The 13,470-nt window shown below is 39.3% G+C and overlaps 1 protein-coding gene across 6 annotated transcripts in view; it reads left to right on the forward strand.

Moving 5' to 3' along the window:
• The window catches only part of KCNN2 (potassium calcium-activated channel subfamily N member 2), a 582,895-nt gene extending 570,990 nt beyond the window's left edge, over positions 1–11,905 (forward strand). For all 6 annotated transcript variants that reach the window (XM_055536519.1, XM_055536520.1, XM_055536523.1 and 3 more), the window contains 3 exons: positions 1,007–1,134; positions 7,354–7,423; positions 11,354–11,905. In XM_055536519.1, coding sequence (XP_055392494.1) covers positions 1,007–1,134; positions 7,354–7,423; positions 11,354–11,641 — 486 coding nt within the window. In that variant the 3' untranslated portion in view covers positions 11,642–11,905. The remainder of the gene's footprint in view (positions 1–1,006; positions 1,135–7,353; positions 7,424–11,353) is intronic.
• Positions 11,906–13,470: the final 1,565 nt, after the last annotated feature.

The raw sequence follows: 13,470 nt of genomic DNA on the forward strand, positions 1-13,470 counted from the left end.
ATGAATAAGTTCATTTGTATCATGTGTTTTTAGTTCACGTATAAGGGATGCCATACAATGCTTCTGCTTCTCTGCCTGATTTATTTCACTGTGAATGACAATCTCTAGGCCCACCCATGGTGCTGCAAATGATATTATTTCATCTTTAAAAAGTTGTCTTCCTCCACCCAGTCCCCCTTTAGCCTGCAGTTCTCCTTGTGAGACATCCTGTATCTACCATTCAAAAGAATTAAATGGATGGACCTCAGAATAAGTAGCTTATAACAAACACAATTGAAAGCTCCGGGTCATCAGTTCTTGTCTTATGAACAAGAAAGAGGACTTGTAGGGATTTTTAAAGACGAATCAAGAAAGCAAGTGATTGAAGTCTCACTAGCAAGTGTTCACACTTTCCATCAGCTGCAATAGGTTTGGCAGTGTCACTAACATCCTTTAGGTTTGTCCTGACCATGTGAAACACAGTGTATTTAAATTACCAACAAAATCTTGACAACATAGACTCTCTGTCAGTTGATTCAAGTGTGCTAACAAGCATGCCATTTGCTGAGTCACGCTGGGAGGCTGGATGAATGGGTCTCCTTGTACATTCAGCAGTGGGAATATGCCCTTCCTGTAGAGCACAGCCAGAAATGCTGAACAAGCTGCAAAGGACAAGGTTAACCTTGGCCTTCTGGAATCTTGCCTTTCTCCAGGGAAATGAAAAACATGGAGAGAACAATTGCAGTACAAGGTGAAGAAAACAGTAGATTCTTCTTCTTCTTTTTTTTTTTTTTTTTTCTCTAAGTGGTGAATGAAAGTTTCCTCAAGGAGGAAGTTAGCCCATAAGTGTTCCCAGACAGATATAGGTACTTTTCAAAAGGCACAGGTTCAAGAAAACAATTTTGAGTTACTAAGCAGAGCTAGAGCTTACCATGATCATCAGGCTGAAGAGTAGACCCCCAACCAAGTTGCAAAGGATTCTGCTCTGAAACTTATCACCAGCTGTGTTTGTTTGTTTTCCTAACAGGTGAAAAATGCAGCTGCCAATGTACTCAGGGAAACATGGCTAATTTACAAAAATACAAAGCTAGTAAAAAAGATAGATCATGCAAAAGTCAGAAAACATCAACGGAAATTCTTGCAAGCTATTCATCAGTAAGTACCATTCTTCACTTTCATTCTGCATTGGTATCTCTGGTTTTTAATTCTTGCACCTACTTAATCTTCTTTCATGCGGGAGTGAAAAAGAGAACATTATCATGTTTGTTCCCAGAAGACATTTTTTGGCATTTTAATAATTCCATAAATTTTCTTAGAATTTCATTTGTCAGTTCATTTTATGATGAAAAATCATTTATTATTGGGAGAATAGCCACATAATATATTAATTAAAGTGTCTATTCAGTTTCTTTTTTTAAATAGAAGAAATAATTTCAGTTAAAATCTTATTTTTATGTTTATTTATTCATACAGTTTTCTCTAAGATGTTTAGTTTGTATCTAGTACAAAACCTTGAAAGAAATTTAACATTTTATGATCTACTTGGATTTTTTTAACATACTGCCATACATCTTTATATGAAGGTAGTACATGCAATTGATTTGATACTTGAATTTTTAAATTAGTTTTTAATCAGGATTTGGGGGATTTTCTATATGCTATGTGTTCATTATTGATTTTAGAGTTCCTATAGGCCTTATACTCTTCTGCCATTATTCGGACTTTATCCAAGCCACGGTTACTCAATTTGTCTAAGTCATTCATACCATTTTATTGTTATACCATCATAGGCTTTAAAGTACACATCTCTATCTAGTAAGTTTCCATGATAATTTGAAAGCACCAGGTCTTTCTCCCCCAGGCTGGCAGCATCGTTACCGTAAGTACATTATGTGGGTGTCAGCTGTGATGTCATGCAGCCTTGCTCTTAATGCCATTTCCATATGGAGAAGGGCAGATGCATCACATTGGTGGGTCAGAAAACTGGCTTTTCTCATGCAGCCTACCAGGGTAATCATGGAAAGGTAGGTAAATACTAGGTATCCAGATTAGAGAGTGAGATGTATTTTCTCAGAGCTAATTAGCACAGAGACAGGAAGTTCTGAGGTTGAAGTTTTCATTTTACTTATTTAGGTAATTCATACATATATTACACATACATTCTGTGGAAAATCACCAAGCATTCATCTCTTCCTTTTCACCTGCCCATCCACTGCCCTTTTTAAGGAGGTAACACTGAAAATATGGAATATGTCTATGTCTATAGACATACATGTATTTATACAGAAATTGCTCCCTTCCCTAATGAAAATAAAATCCAAGAACCCAAGCTCTAAAATAGGAGGTTCTGCACATGCGGCAGAGTAGCTGGTCTTCACTGCCGTCTTAGCAATCCACACGTGTCCTTTCCCTCACTGCCACCAGCACCAGAGTGACTTTCTGCTTCAGCTCTGTGACTTGACTGGACACACACAACTATGCATTTTCTGCATTACAAAGAAAAGAATGTTAAGGTAGTACTCTTTCCAAGTCTGGGGAAGAGGAAAAGTGAAAGAGGAACATTGTATGAGACCCAGCTCACAAGCGGGAACTTGCTTCCTCGAGTCATAGCTACCTTTAAAGCTAGGTACCACACCTGGACTGCTTACCTGCACATCTTGATTTCTTGAGGCTTAGACCTAAGACAGTGGGTCCCCTGAGCGATGCTAAGTTTTCACCTCCCCGTCAAGAGTCACCTGGTAAACTTTCCTGGTAGAGTGATCATTCCTACATGCTTCCCCAAACCATACAACACAGTAACCTCAGCGTTCATACAAGAGGTACACATGGCATACTGCGGAGAGTTCTTTCTTTGTACTTGAATGTTTCGATACTAACCTATTTTGTTCGGATCTATTAAAAAGAAAACTCACCTTTGTGGTTGTGAGAACTTGTAGTGTCCTGGGATGAAAGGCTGAGAGGTGACGTGGAACTGAGCCAGTGGGTCAGTCTCTGGGTTCAGCAATCACACATCCTGTTTCCTCTGGGATTGTGTCAGTGCCCCTTCCTGCTAGTGTACCGTGTCTCCAGTGTATAATGAAATCTGACACTTGCCTTTGATGGCATTGATAAACTTTCATCAAACTGAAACAAATAAACGCTTTGACAATTTTCCTCATAATTCTGTAGCCATATATAAATGGTGGTTATTCATATATTTATAAAAGTTTGTCATAGACCTCTTAAGCTCAGAATACATTCACACTCAAAACGTTGGGGGACAACTTAGGGATATCCATTGTAAAATTTTTTTCAACTTTGCTGTAGGTTTGAAAATTCCTATAATAAAAAGGCAAAAAAATATTTGGGGAAACTAAGTGCAAAAGCTGTTCCTACGTGAGTGGTGTACTGCCACAGACGTACTGACCTGATGGGAAGGGTTTCATGGTGTAGATGTCATGTGTCTTTCAGCACGCTGCCTTTGGGCAGAGGAAGCCACACGTGATTCTTCTGCTTCTTTCAGACATTTCTCACTGTTTCTTCCGTAGCTGTGTGTACTTCTAAAGCAGATGAGCTTCAAGCAACTCAAAGATAAATTGTTTTGTAAATTAGTCTTGGGACTATGGGGTTTCCTTTGAGGTGGGAGGGTCCTTACAACTTTGCGAAAAGTAGACGGGCTGGGTTGGGCTAGACTATTCTAATTATGCATAATTACCTTTCATTTGAACTTGGTGAGTGAAGTCATAAAGGAAAGCACATAGGGCTCGATTCCTACGGGCATGGCCTTTATTGCCTTCACTGCCCAGCCTTGTCCATCAGCAGCAGGGGAAATCCGACCTTGCCAGTTGAGGCAAAATGTACCCATTCATTCACTGGAGCTCTCCTGGCCTCTGCTCTCCTCTGATTTGTCCTGAGAGCTTTGCAGTAGCTCTGTCCCCTCTATCAGCCTCCTCTGTCTCAGCTCTCCTTCTCTTTCCCAAGCCTCACGGCCTCTCTCCCGGATGCAGGACTTTCTAGTCTCCGATGGATGCCTAACTCTGCAGGCCTGCGTCCTCTTTTTAGGACCCTGTCTGTCTTTGGGGATCATCACTTAATGCCATGAAGCATTCTGTTTCTGTAACTTTTACCACTTTCTCTGGTATCAACTTTACAGCTTCTCATTCTTACGTCTCAGCTAGAGACTCATCAATTAACATGCACTTGTCTCAAAGCCAAAAAGCCAATAATTTCTATAACAGAGAGAGTTAGATTACCCACCTTTCAGAAAACCAGGCTTCCCAATAGCCCCGACTTGGAAAAGATGTATCCCCTCCAAAAAAAGTGTAATCCTATTGTTTAGAGTAGTATCCATTTAACAATATCCTATTCACACTAGGCAAAAACATCTCCTATTTTACTTGAATGTCACGTTTCAAAGAGGCCAAGACAACTTGATCCAAGTTCTTCCTTCCGAACTCTAGTTCTGGAGGAAGCTATGTGCTTTCAGGTGGGGGAGTACAGTATCAGTGCAGAAGGGTGGTGACGTAATGGAATAGTGTTTCTCTCTGATCAATATGCCCAAATCCTGCAGAATCTTAACAGGACCTTCCAGCTAGCGAATCGAGCCCCCTGTGCACACTGAACACCACTCTGTGTTGTTTTGTTCCAGAATATTTTACAGTTTCTTTTCTTTTGTTTTGTCTTTTTATTTCAACAAAATGAAACATAGAGCGCGGAAGTAAGTTGTGTGAGCCGCTCCTTTCAGCATTTGCAGAATTTCCTGCCGGCTGCATGCATCCAAGCGGACCCTCTATTGTGAATTTTAGTAGTCTGATTGCTGCTGTGGAAATGTGTTCCGAAATCATGATATTTTCCTGTGATAAGTGAAGTTCACAAGGAAGAAATCAACATATGTTTCTTATTCTTCTTTTGGGGTGGGGGGAGAAGTAAAATACACATCTGCATGTTACCTTTTATTCTGGCAGCTGCAGCTTACATAGGCTTTTTGTACCAATTCTACTTTTCAGGCAGTCTAAGCGGCAACACGGCAAGATGATTTAAGTTCAAGGCTACTCTACATCAGCTTTCCAGATTAGCAGAAAATAAAATGGGCAAAATTCTACTGTCAGAGGCACAATAGAGTTAGCCAAGAGAAGTATGTTGTGTGGAAGGGGAAGCCAGGGGCCCAGCACTGGCCCTGCTAGCAGGCTTGCAGAGCTCAGAACTGTGCTGTCCTGACCCGATGCTGGAGACTTCCCATCTGGTGGTCCCAAACTTCGAGTCATTCATGTGCCAACTCTGCTATGACTTCCCTAAATTTGAAAAGAAAGCTTGATATAAATGCCTGTCATAAATGGATTTAAAAATATGTCACTCCCAACAAGGAGAGAGAGGTAACGGTAAACTGGTTGACAACTAAGCCACTGGTATTGAACTCAAGCCACAAGCTGTTGCCTGCAGAGAGCTCTGAGATGAGATTCTGCGCCCTCTTTAAAAAAAAAAAAAAAGGAGGGGGAAGAGCAGGTGTTAGGAGATAAAAACAGGATAGGACTAGCCCGGGAGATTTTTCTTATAATAATTCAAGAATTGGAAGAGAATTAAAGGGAATAACTCTCTCTCCATCTGGTTTAGTGTTCTTTAATGTCTTGCTTGAGTATCACTTAGTCATCTAGAACACCTCCATTGGTATAAATCCAGCTCTTCAGAAAGAAAATCCCAATCTAACACTCTTCTTTTCACACACAAAGAAACTGAATGTCAGGTTAGGGCCAAGGAGCACAGGGTCTGTGTCTGACACTGATACATTTCTCTAGAATGACCCACACCTGTTTGAAGTGGTTTGCTTGTGTTTGGGTTTTTTTTTTGTTTTTTTGTTTTGTTTTGTTTTGTTTTTTACTCTTTTTAAAAGGCACACATCAAGAACTGCAACCCTTTTAAGTACTTAGAGAGAAACATTTCTCAACAACATATTAGATTTAAATATGTGTTTGTAGATTTCTTTTAGACTAAGACATATTCCATTACTATAATAGCATAAAAAGGAGCCAGTTAAATTAGTTCTAAGTCTTCTAATAAAGAAACACATAGTCACAATCACAAGATCTGACCGTAACCTGTGTGAGATTTGGTAAAGATCGTGTCGGAAGCAGGTGTCACTTAAATGCTCACTGGCAGGAGGAGCTGTCTTTTCACTCTGGACAGATTTGGTGGCATATTGAAGATCCATATTTCAGAACAAAAATCACTGAGCATCGTGAACATGTGTTACAGAAATCTCCCTGGCAGTAAAATCTTGCCCTGTGAATTTTTGTATCACTTCTAGCCAATTACCTTTCATTTAAATTGGGAAATAATCAAGAATACATGCTCCAGCATTAACACTATACTTTGTAAAATGACTTGTCACCAGAGTAATAAGGTTAGCGTGGGTTTTCACAAAGTATCTCAGAGACCTGCTTCTCTTGGAGCATGGCTTTGAATTGTTGACTTAAAGAGCAATAGACTGCTTTTCTCTGGTTGGAAAATCTTAATTTCTTGCTAGGTAATGAGCACTGAATAAATATTTGTTGAAATATTACTGTCACTCAGTTACAGCATAGTAAGTATTCATTCAGAATTTAAAAAAAAAGGTTTTATGACTGTCAATCAGATATACTCAATGTTATTTAAAAGTTTCTAAAAGTAACTTTACAAGTAGAAAAGATACCATCTGTCAGACATTCGAATTGTCCTGTGACTTTTATCTACAATAAAAAAAATGAAGGGAAATTCTCTCAAGGAAATGGTCTGGCTTCCCTTCAAATTCAGTGGCAGTGTAAAAGTCAAGTGAAATAAATACAATGAAGAATAAGAGAATTATGTATTTTGAGTTATCTTGCTGCTGGTTGAATAAAAGTTTTCTTGTTGCTAATGAGAATCTCACTTATCACTGTGTTTCATCAGGTTCAAATACCTAACCCAATCCATTTCAGACTAAACAGGGCTAACACCTGTATCTAGTCACGTAGACATAGGAAGGTGCTCATGTGCCAACTCTGATAAAATTCTGTTGCTTTGCATATTTCTTCCTATGTCTATTTGTCACGATACTGGGGCTTTAAGGAATGTTTTGGCTTTTCTCATATGGTCAAGTCCTTATGAGCGTTTCTCAATTCAACTTTGACTCCCTGGTAAATAGTTGTCCTAAGGACACCTTATCTGTTTCTCTCTGCCTTCCTTTTTGCGGTGTTGGGGAAGCATGCTTCTCATTGTACCAGATACATAACCAATTGGGACTTTATCCCCAAATAGTCAAGGCATTATCCATGCAGTTATTTGCTCTTGTCAATTTTGTGCATGCTCTTTGGAAGGCTTATGATAGTCGCAGAAAAGAAAAAAAAAAAAAACAACTTTCTGACTTCAGATTCTGTCTTTTAGATTGAGGAGTGTAAAAATGGAGCAGAGGAAGCTGAACGACCAGGCGAACACCTTGGTGGACCTGGCGAAGGTGAGCTTGGGGTCTCAGCCCCCATATTCACACCTGTTGGAGCTAACCCCTGCAGAGAAAACAGTACCACTTCAGGAGGCGGCCCCTCCAAAGACATTTAACCAATCAAACAGGCAGAACGTACCAACGTGACGGCCCGGCTTAGAAGAATCTTTCTAAGACTCTTGCTTAGTGTGCACTTTCCCTCTACACATGTTCAACCCCATTCTAAAAGCTTCGCTGCTTACAGGGATTTGAAGTTCAGTTAGAAATATAAATGAGCTATGAGACAATACCTTTGGGATGCTTATATGTAGCTTAGTCTCATCCCTATGAGAGCAGAGCCAGATCTTGGGTTTTACTATAAGGTTCAAGGCTAAATGGGCTTCCCTTCTGGCTCAGCTGGTAAAGAATCCTCCTGCAGTGTGGGAGACCTGGATTCAGTCCCTGGTTGGGACAATCCCCTGGAGAAGGGAAAGGCTGCCCACTCCAGTATTCTGGCCTGGAGAATTCCGTGGACTGTGTAGTCCATGGGGTTGCAAAGAGTCAGACATGATTGAGCAACTTTCACTTTCAAGGCTAAATAGAACTCATTAATAAATCTTTTTTTACCTATTTTAAACAACCGGCTTTCTGTCCTGTTCCATTGATCTATATGTCTTCCACTACTTTTTAAAAGTACATTAATAGTCCCCAATTCTTATATTACATTTAGATGTTATATCTGGTTTAATTTGGTTATTCCTTTCAAGTGAACTGTACTTCAAAATATGAATATTTTTCAACAATGACGACATTCCTTTCAATGTTCTAAATTTTAAAGGAGGCATTAGAACAGCATTTATGCATGTGTTGAGCCTGTTAACATGAATGCTTTGAAAGAGGCAGTTCTCAGTCAGAACTGTGTTCTGCTCTTTGTTTGCTGGAACAACTATGTCCTTTACAAGGGCCCCATCATATTCTTCAAAAATTATACCTATTTGTCCTAGAGCCATTAATTAAATTCATTTTAGTGTATATCAGTTCAGTTCAGTTCAGTTCATTTGCTCAGTTGTGTCCGATTCTTTGCAACCCCATGAACCGCAGCACACCAGGCCTCCCTGTCCATTAGTAATACACACTGTATAAATATGTTGGAGTGGAATATTTGATATCTTACAAATAGAAGTGAAGTATTTAGTGACTTACCCCTAGGAGTAAGATTTACATCTCTTCATGGCAAATAGATGGGGAAACAGTGTCAGACTTTATTTTGGGGGGCTCTAAAATCACTGCAGATGGTGACTGTAGCCATGAAATTAAAAGACGCTTATTCCTTAACAGGAAAGTTATGACCAACCTAGACAGCATATTAAAAAGCAGAGACATTACTTTGCCAACAAAGGTCCATCTAGTCAAGGCTATGGTTTTTCCAGTAGTCATGTATGGTTGTGAGAGTTGGACTATAAAGAAAGCTGAGTGCCAAAGAATTGATGCTTTTGAACTGTGGTGTTGGAGAAGACTCTTGAGAGTCCCTTGGACTGCAAGGAAATCCAACCAGTCCATCCTAAAGGAAATCAGTCCTGGGTGTTCACTGGAAGGACTGATGCTGAAGCTGAAACTCCATTACTTTGGCTACCTGATGCAAAGAACTGACTCATTTGAAAAGTCAAAAACTGACTCCTAGCATCTTTCCTGATGCTAGGAAAGATTGAAGGCAGGAGGAGAAGGGAATGACAGGATGAGATGGTTGGATGGCATCACTGACTCAGTGGGGTAAACTCCGGGAGTTGGTGATGGACAGGGAGGCCTAGCGTGCTGCGGTCCATGGAATCACAAAGAGTCGGACACGACTGAGCGGCTGAAATAAAGTGAACCCCTAGGAGATCATGTATCATTCATTTAAGCTGGACAGCACATATATATGAGGCCTGAAGATGTGCTCAACTAATATTTACACCCGTGGTTCTCACTGGGACACGTTGTGAACAAAGAAGGAGCAGGTTCTTGTTATCACTCTTAGATCGAATGATAAAAGAAATTGGGTATTTTTATGAAAAAATAAAAGAGGTCACTTGAAAATAATATATATAATATATATCATTTCACTATAATATATACTATTATACATAATAAATGTACTCTTGAAGTAAAATTATATATCTGTGAGGCAAGATGCTGTGTCTTTCAGTTACTTCTTTAGTGCCATGCTTATTATTATTGTAGGACTGTCCATGACATTAAGAGTTTAGTATTTGCTGAATGAATAGTCTCACATAGTCTCAAGACTGTATAGTAAACATAGAATTAATGAACTGTCTTCCTGGCCAAACCCAGGAAGGTTTGCCTGTGTTCTGAACAGTAACTTCCTTATTCAGTAAGTTCATTTATCATCACTAAGGGGTTGTTAAACAGGATAAGAACACGTATTATTGAAGTAAAATTATATATCTGTGAGGCAAGATGCTGTGTCTTTCAGTTACTTCTTTAGTGCCATGCTTATTATTATTGTAGGACTGTCCATGACATTAAGAGTTTAGTATTTGCTGAATGAATAGTCTCACATAGTCTCAAGACTGTATAGTAAACATAGAATTAATGAACTGTCTTCCTGGCCAAACCCAGGAAGGTTTGCCTGTGTTCTGAACAGTAACTTCCTTATTCAGTAAGTTCATTTATCATCACTAAGGGGTTGTTAAACAGGATAAGAACACGTATTATAGAGGGAAATATGATAGGAGAGCAGGCTTAGCCATAAAGGTCTGAGGCTTGGGAAAGGCTGCAGTGGGCTAAGGTTAATGTCACCAGCCTTCCTTTCTTGATCACCCTCTTCCCTCTCTGATTCTGAGCTGGTCAGCACGGAAGTCCTCTTTCCCTGTCTCTTGTCTCCCTATATCCAGAACTATAACTGGGAGTCAGTTATGATTACCCTCTGATCAGGACAACCAGTTGCAAAATTCGCTAGAACACTGAAAACATTTTCATATTTCAAACCACTTAGTTCTAATTAAGCCATAGCTAACAAGGTGGATTGGTAACTTTAGTATCTCCTCTAACATTTATTCTCTAGCTGCTGCTGCTGCTGCTAAGTCACTTCAGTCGTGTCTGACTCTGTGTGACCCCATAGACAGCAGCCCACCAGGCTCCCCCGGTCCCTGGGATTCTCCAGGCAAGAACACTGGAGTGGGTTGTCATTTCCTTCTCCAATGCATGAAAGTGAAAAGTGAAAGTCAAGTCACTCAGTCGTGTCCGACTCTTAGCTACCCCATGGACTGCAGCCTACCAGGCTCCTCCATCCATGGGATTTTCCAGGCAAGAGTACCGGAGTGGGGTGCCATTGCTAGTTATCTGTAAAAATTATATTTGACCCAAAGGAGAGCCTATAATTTGGAACATAAGGCAGCAAAAAGATATTTAGGCATTTTTAATTGCTTTAAGTTACTAAATTACTCGATCAAATCAGTTTGTCCTAAACTTCATTCATATTCCAGTCAAAATGTCTGCTATATCCCAATACCATCTGCAATATTATATGTTGTTCTTTAAAATCAGCTTGTTTTTAACAATCAGCCTTACCCTAATTAGTATTACATGGTACATAATGAATTTGACATGCTAACTTTTCTAACAACCCTTAAAATATATACATAAATATAAAATCAAAACATGTTTGTCTGTCCACACACCACTTAAAATCCTTGGACATACCACCAGCAATACCTGCACACCATTTTCTGCAACTGGATCAAATTAATTCCTATGGTCTTACTTTTCTAAGCCCTGGCATTGAACAAACACACCAAATTTGTTTGGCCAGGTCACGTGTTCAGTTAGCTGATGCCCCTGTTGCACTGCAAGTTGCCAAAAGGCGACCAGCCCTCAAGCTCTGATAGCTGGCTAGTCTGCTTCCAGGGCAAGTGTAATTAAACCTTCATTCTTTGTCTCTCTGTTCTTCTCAATCCTGTTTTCTAGACCCAGAACATCATGTATGACATGATTTCTGACTTAAATGAAAGAAGTGAAGACTTTGAGAAGAGGATCGTTACCCTGGAAACGAAGTTAGAGACTTTGATTGGTAGCATCCATGCCCTGCCTGGGCTCATAAGCCAAACCATCAGGCAGCAGCAGAGAGACTTCCTCGAGGCTCAGATGGAGAACTACGACAAGCACGTCCCCTACGACGCTGAGCGGTCCCGGTCCTCGTCCAGGAGGCGGCGGTCCTCCTCTACAGCGCCACCAACTTCATCAGAGAGTAGCTAGAAGAGAATCAGTTAACCACAAAATAAGACTTTTTGCCATCATATGGTCAATATTTTAGCTTTTATTGTAAAGCCCCTATGGTTCTAATCAGCGTTATCCGGGTTCTGATGTCAGAATCCTGGGAACCTGAACACTAAGTTTTAGGCCAAAATGAGTGAAAACTCTTTTTTTTTTTTCTTTCAGATGCACAGGGAATGCACCTATTATTGCTATATAGATTGTTCCTCCTGTAATTTCACTAACTTTTTATTCATGCACTTCAAACAGACTTTACTACTACATTATATGATATATAATAAAAAAAAAGTTAATTTCTGCACACATTTGGTCACTCGACATTTCTAAAGGCTTACTTTTCACATTATTTTCAAGGTAAAATGATTGATTATCATCTAACGCACTTTGATCATTTTTATTTCCGAAAGTTTGGCCAGGCAGAAGTCTTTCAATTACTCCATACCTCATCACTAAGATTTTCTCTCATTATGAAATATTATAGTCAAAACTGTTTGACCCAGCCAGCTTACCATTCTTTGGGTTCACATGTCATTTCTATTTAATTTTGTTTCCAAGTTATGTGGAAAGTGAGACTGTTACATCAAAACCTATAATATGAACTAGGGACACCGATGCTTTCAAGAATTATTTTATTCCTAGTTTACCAGAAAATTTGCTTGAAGAAAGTATCAGAGTACACCACTGTCTATCAACTAATGATGCAGAATTTTAGATGTAAACTACTTATTTCATCTTTCCCCATGGATTTATTATGAGAGGCCCATGGTTCACTCTGTTTGCATTATATACATACATGTTCATATACATATGTGGTTGCATAGCTCCTAATAGCATAATCAACATAAATGAGCATAACTCTAGCAAATGGTCGGTCTGTACTCTTGGTCTGTGGTTACATGTTTGGTACTGGGAAGTGAGTGGCATCTGCTAAATTTCAAAAGTTTTAGCATGTTTGTTTCACGGCTGTTAAGATCAGTTTCTGTGAAAAGGAACTCAATATTTATTGATGCAAATACATCTCTTTCCAGAATTACTCTAAAAATCCAGTGGGTTTGGGAAAACCACCTTTGAGGTAATAGCAGTTTGGATTTCCTTAATCTGGTAGTCTCTAGAGCCTAGGAAGAGCTGGCAGGGGTAACATGATAAAAATCAGGCTTCACTTGGACAACTCTGAAACCAGCCCTCTTGGGCTGGCTTACACCTAAAAAAGACTCCTTCATTTTCAGAGAAGTCTGCCTTTGCCCTCTTCCCCTTGATTCTACACAGCACCCTTTGGTGTCTGCCTTATGAGACAGCCTCCAAGTGTTTTTCTTTACACAAAACTAGAGCTACATATTCATCAGCTTGCATAATTCAATGAATAAAATCACTTTCATAACTATTTTCCATAATTGATGCAAAAATTAAAATGTTTCCATTCAAGATCAAAGACGTAAAAGTATGATTCCTTCAGACTGCATGAGAATCACTTATTATTACTCAAGCAGAGTTACTGAAAATAAAGCTCTTTCACACACCTTATATATTTCAGTGTAGAATGAAGACAAGGCTTGCAAATAAGTAAAACTATTAGAGTACTGCTTATAGGAACAAACTGCTGAGTTAAATGAACTTAAGATTCCTACTCCAGTAGGATTTCTACTTCATGGATGAGATGAAAGTTTATTTTGGGTAACATACAAAAATACATCAAGTATTTGGTATAAACACTGGATATAAGGAAGAGAGAAATTGTGAAAAAATGATTAATTCTTGTGATTCTTGCAGTTAGTTCTTATCTAGTCTACCTCTGTGACTAAAAACCATAATAG

This window comes from Bubalus kerabau, chromosome 10 (genome assembly GCF_029407905.1).
Source record: "Bubalus kerabau isolate K-KA32 ecotype Philippines breed swamp buffalo chromosome 10, PCC_UOA_SB_1v2, whole genome shotgun sequence".
Classification (NCBI taxonomy): Eukaryota; Metazoa; Chordata; class Mammalia; order Artiodactyla; family Bovidae; genus Bubalus; species Bubalus kerabau.